At 32.4% G+C, this 5,826-nt stretch overlaps 1 protein-coding gene across 1 annotated transcript; it reads right to left on the bottom strand.

Moving 5' to 3' along the window:
- Positions 1–1,490: 1,490 nt before the first annotated feature.
- LOC146722370 (uncharacterized) lies at positions 1,491–4,850 on the bottom strand. The gene is made up of 4 exons (XM_085484902.1): positions 4,033–4,850; positions 3,148–3,865; positions 2,833–2,952; positions 1,491–2,749 (listed from the first exon to the last, which is right to left on the bottom strand). Exons 1-4 carry the CDS (start codon positions 4,055–4,057, stop codon positions 2,341–2,343), a joined length of 1,272 nt encoding a protein of 423 aa, XP_085341028.1. The 5' UTR covers positions 4,058–4,850; the 3' UTR covers positions 1,491–2,340.
- Between the last annotated feature and the right edge of the window lie 976 nt (positions 4,851–5,826).

The following is a 5,826-nucleotide window of genomic DNA, read 5'->3' as shown; positions in this document are numbered from 1 at the left end:
AAGATGAGAAAGGCGGCGAAAAGGAGAGGCGTGGCGAAAAATGTAATTAGATTAAGTTTTAGGTATAAGTTTAGGCTAAGGAAAAAGGAAGGAAGGAATAAAGGTTTGGGAACGCTCCTTTAAAAAAAAAGCGCCTTGTAATCCCCAATTGGGGCAGCAATAAATATATCTAATCTAATCTAATCTATTGATTATACAAATTTATGACATGCGTCAACAGTTTCTGTATTCGAAAGTCCGGAGGAGATTAAAAAAAGAAACATTTTTCAATATTTCTATGTATGTAGATGTGGTTGACTATGCATTGCCATATCTGTAAGATTTATGATTAAAATATATACTTCACTGTAAATGTTTTCATAGGCTACGTTTTGATATTTACTGCCAGTATTATAAATCTGTAGTACATAATATAAAATATAGATTTTCAACTAGCAGAATGAATATCAAAAAGCAGCCTTAGCCTTAGCTGTTAATTTTAAATATACATGCTTTTATTTTAGATGGAAGCATACTTCTTGGAGATGCTGCATATCCATGCCTTCTCCAATTAATTACTCCATATCGGGATAATGGACATTTGACACAGGCCCAAAGAAATTTTAATCGTATACACAGTCAATGCAGAATTTCAGTTGAGCATGGATTTGGAATACTGAAACAACGTTTCAGACAGTTATATTTCCTCAAGTTGAGGAATATGCAATTTATCGTCAAATTCATCTTCGCTTGCTGCGTTCTTCACAATTTGGCTGACTTGGATGATTTGCAACACATGGAAGAACCTGAAGTCGACAACCATGCTGATATAAATGCGCAGGTATTGTTACATAATGTCCCAGCAGCAGATAGAAATGAAGATCCGGATGATGATCGACATGGTCGCGATCTCAGAGACGAATTATGTAGACAACTGTTTCAACGATGATTTGAATAAGAGTATCCAAATAAATTTGTTTAAATATTATGTTCTAATATTAATATTTAAATATTATGTTTATTATTTTTTTAAATATCGATATCGTGTCGTTGTCAACGTCGACATATCACATACTGCATTGTATCAATCTGTGTCGTTCAATTAAAAATATGTATGATATGTATTTAATGTACAAAACTATCAAAGTGCTTTCAAATATTTATGTTTTTTTAGTTATAAAAATTAGGAAACAATGTACAATTATAGTTTCAAGATTATAACGATTATAACCATAACGATTACACAAATATATTTCATTTATTAATAATTATGAATATTACGATTATATATCTTCTATTCAGCTCATTTTAATTAAAAATTATTAAAGTTTGATATTAAATTTTATAAAATAAATTCTTATGTAATATGTAAGACAACAAATAAAACAATTTTGTTAAAAATTTATCCATACATCAGTCTTTTATTGTCATATACGCCTATTTTTCATACAAATAGAGAATTATAACTGCATAATGCAAATATATATTTTATTATGATTTTTTATCGATAATTAACAAAAAAATGTAAATTGAACAAGAAATGACAGTTTTGATTTTCAATCACGTTTTGTACGCTTGACTGCAAGTAAATAATGCTGCTTTATTATGTAAAAAAAAACTCGATAAGTAAATGCAGCTTTTCCCAATTAAAAAAACTCAATAAATAAATGCAGCTTTTTTCAACTAAAAGAACTCAATAAGTAAATGTAGCTTTCCTCTCTTGCAGAGCTTGATACAGCTTTGTCACGCTGTTTATCAAAATAACAGAAAATAAATAAATAAAAAACTAAAATAAACTTTAATAAAATAAAAGTTATTTCAACTTGAAATAAAAATTTTAAATAAAATTAACAAAATTATATAAATTTTAAATACATATAACTTCATTTACGTGAAATGTTCATAAAGTTTGTAACTTTGGTTATAAAGTAAAAAATGAAGTGATTGAAAATGTGTACATTTATTAGCTTTTTTTTACCTTTGAATCCTGTAGAGTTACACATTTTTCCCAATGATGAAAGATCTAATTATTAGATCTAATTAAGATATAATTATTGTAAAAACCAACACACTTGTCTTTTAACAAAATTAAAATTAAACTTAATAAACTGTTCATAAATTTTATAAATTTGTAATAATATCTTATTAACATTTTTTAAAAGACAATGTGTCTATTTTTATAATTACTATATCTGACAGATCTTGTCAGGAAAAATGTGTAACTTCGCAGAATTTATATGTAGAAAAGATTAATAAATGTGTTTTACTACATTTTCTCCTTTAAGTAGGCAAAGGAACAAACTTTATGAATGTCTTATGTATACATATAATTTAGTAAACCTTCAGTCTTATTATATCTTATTAATCTTCTTCGTCTGATAATTCTTGTGTTGAGTATTTTTTACTTTCTATTCTCTCTAGTATCTTAAGTTGCCTTTGTAAGATACTATTTCGTTCTTTTTGCAATTGTAATTGTTCTATTTGTAATTCATTACATTTTTTAAGCTCCGTCAGATATTTTGTACGTGTTTCTTGTTTGGCATCACTTTCTCTTTGTAGCACAGCACAGATGGATTCCTTAAGTGATTGTAGAGTATGCGCCAATTTGCCATCTCGTACTTTTGCTTTTGTATTTATTAAAGATGAGCAACTGCTATCCGTCATGGACGATTTGCTGCTACCTATTACTGATTGAGATTGACTGTTAACTGCAGATGGTGTCGAAGGTGGCGAGTCTAGTGCAATAGAAGATTGTTCTTCATTTACATTCCTATAATAGAAAACATTTTAAATTATATCTAAAAATATATCTAGAAATGAATTAAAAAACATTTTAAGGAGATGATTACTCACTGAGACAAATGTTGACTGACCACTTTTTGCAAAATGTCTTCTTGAGAAACCATTCCATTGCGGCCAGCTACAAAAGATGGCACTCCACTGTGACTTTTTCCAAATAAGTTTATCATTTCACTGTAAAGATACATATGTATTCTATTACTTACTTGTTAAATACTAAATATAATACTAACTACTTAATAAAAACAGAATATTGTAAGAATGACAAAATAAAAATATGAAACAAATCGACTGAACTATTAATTATAATGTTTAATTCAAAAATATCATATATATAATTATATACAGAAAACACAAGATAGAACTTACTCTTTAAATGGAAGAGGTTTAGTGCCTTTTCCAGAACTATTTTTTCCCATGGTCTGTTTGATATGTTTATCCCATTTCTTCTTCAACAATTTAAATTTATTTTTCATGTGATTTTTAGTAGCATTCACATAACCTCTTTCTTGGAAGGATTCTGCTATCGCTTGAAACATAGCCTCTTTACTTTGATATTTTCTTTTCTGGAATTTTTTTTCATACTGTTCATACTCTGTGAAAAACAACATTATGGTTTTATAGTCCCAAATAAAATAGCCATCATTATTGACACCAGAAGTATTCTCTTTTTCATTATCTGAGTCTATAATTGAAGAGTCCAATGAAGACACAATTGTAGGCGTGTGCTGCATAAAGCTTGTTACAGGAATCGTAACAGAAGAACTCTCATGGATTTTAATCTGAGGCTGAATTTCAGAAGGACCTGCTTTATTTAGTAAAGCATTCACAATTGAAGAGTCTAGTGAAGACAAAGTTGTAGGTGTGTACTGCATAGAGCTTGTTACAGGAACTGTAACAGAAGGACTCTCGTGGATTATAGTCTGAGGTTGAATTGTAGAAAAACTTATTTTATTCAGTACAGAATCCAAAGGCGCAGTTGTGGTTAGGAACTGTGTCGAGTTTGTTGTAGCAGTTACAACAGAAGTACACGCAAAAGTCTGGGGAGGCTTAATTAATTTTAATGATACCAGTTTAGGTTTCACAGCTGAAAAATAAAACTATTAATATAGTACAATATTTATGCAATTTAAATTATCTTAGAATAAAATCATTTAATCTATCTCTTAGAATTTATTTTATTAGTTAATTAAGTAAAAATATAAAAAGTATTATGAGTATTTAAGTAATCAGCATCATATATAAAATTCTTACCTGAATACTTAAAAGAAGTTTCCATTGTGAAATATCAAGACAGTGACGGCGTAGCCGAATAATAAAAGCGAGGTTATTGGACTACCCGACTCTTGAGCAGTGGATACTGTTTACAGTACAAGCTTCACACGCATGCGCGATAAAATAGCCCCAAATGCACCACCTTCGAAGGTGAGGCAAATAGAGCGTGCTCCTAATTGCTCCTTAGAGTATGCTCTAACGTGACGCGAACATCTAGTCGCCATCTTGTTTCCGGTGACACGAACGTATTGGAGCGCATTGGAGTGAGAAGGAGCATGTTAGGGCATGCGACGCGAACAAACCTTCGAAGTCATGCCGGCGGGGGCTATGCCCCTGGTAGGTTCAACCTTGCCGGATGAGTTTGGAAGGAGAGGACAGACTAAGAATGCACCAAACGTCTTAAGCCAAGGTGTAAGGCAACGTGCCGATGGCTGCTTGGCCACGAAGACGTGAAACAGCGCGGTCGCAAACGTTCCCTCTGGGGTACCTGCCGACCCCCCAGAGTAGCTAGGCTTGGTGATATCATGGAGGCTCTGAATCACTTGATACTTGTTCCTACCATACTCGTGGGATGAAAAATGGAGAAAAATGAAAAAACTAAAAATACACTCAAACCAAAGTTAACGATGAAACACAAACCCGGAGATAAAGAACAGGACCCGTTCAAGAGAAGGGAGTCTATTCCCAGATCACCACCACCATCGGCGAAAATAATAACTGGAGGAATAAATAGGCCTTGCTTTAGCGCTTTGCTTGAACAAGGTGAGGAGGCATACGACTCTCCGGCTGAAAAAAAAAACGACAAAACGCCCCAGTTCAAAAAATACCAGAGAAACTGATGATAATGATGTATTTATTTTTCCTGAACCTGTTCAAAAAAGCAGTGCGAATAGTGTGGAAAGAGAGAAACTGGAACAAAAAGGCTCACCGAAAGTTGAAAAGGACGACAAGGAAGTTACGCTAGAAGAAGTGAGATCTGAAAGAGTAGCTCTAGAAGAGTTTCTCTTTAATGAAAACAATAAAATCAATAAGAATACAATTAAGTTCATATTGTCTAAGTGGGTGCTACTAGAAGGGAAATTACAAGAGAGTATCGTTGAGAGAGAAAAATTAAAGTGTACTTACCTGGCATCGAAAAATTCTATCAGTTCGATGTCCTATGTTCAAGTGGCGTTCACTCCATGGTCCGGAACAGCAGCATCTGAAACAGAAAAAAAAGAAATTATCCAACGTACTACACTAAAAAGCGGATTCAAGACTAATTCTTCGGTAATGATTGTTAAGCCTTTAAATGAAAAGGACAATTTAACGTGTGAGGATGTCAAAGAAAAACTTACAAAGAAAATGAATCCGTTAATTAAAGAAATAAGGATTAAAAGAATGAGAAAGGTGGGAGACAGAGGCATTCTAGTGGAAACGGAAGGTGGAAACGAATTAAAAAAGATCCAGCAGATAATAGAAGACAATGAATGCGGGCTGAAAACAGAGCTGCCTAAGAAAACTGGACCCAGTATGATAGTATATGACGTAGAAAAGTCGGTCACAAAGGAGCAGTTTATGGAACAATTTTGGTCTAAGAATGTTGAAAAACTTGGAATCGCCAAGCAGGAAAATGAAAGCAGGGTTAAATACAGATACAACACATTTGTTAAAACCAGAAATACTAATAACTGGGTAATAGAGGTGACAGGAGAGATAAGAAGAAAACTCTTGGAGCAAGAACGACTATATATTGACTGGAGATCATACAAGGTTAATGATTACTTAGCCTTG

The sequence above is a fragment of the Nylanderia fulva genome, unplaced genomic scaffold (assembly GCF_048542155.1).
Source record: "Nylanderia fulva isolate GAGA-0341 unplaced genomic scaffold, ASM4854215v1 Scaffold323, whole genome shotgun sequence".
Lineage (NCBI taxonomy): Eukaryota > Metazoa > Arthropoda > Insecta > Hymenoptera > Formicidae > Nylanderia > Nylanderia fulva.
The sequence above is the reverse complement of the archived record's forward strand: the minus strand, read 5'-3'. Positions and strand labels throughout refer to the sequence as shown.

Bases quoted from the DNA above. Each gene is read 5' to 3' on its own strand.
- LOC146722370 (XM_085484902.1), bottom strand. From the start codon at position 4,057: ATGGAAACTTCTTTTAAGTATTCAG. The intron at 2,953-3,147 runs GTAAGTTCTATC...GTATCTTTACAG, and splicing joins AAACCTCTTCCATTTAAAGA to TGAAATGATAAACTTATTTG. The intron at 2,750-2,832 runs GTGAGTAATCAT...TTTCTATTATAG, and splicing joins GTCAGTCAACATTTGTCTCA to GAATGTAAATGAAGAACAAT.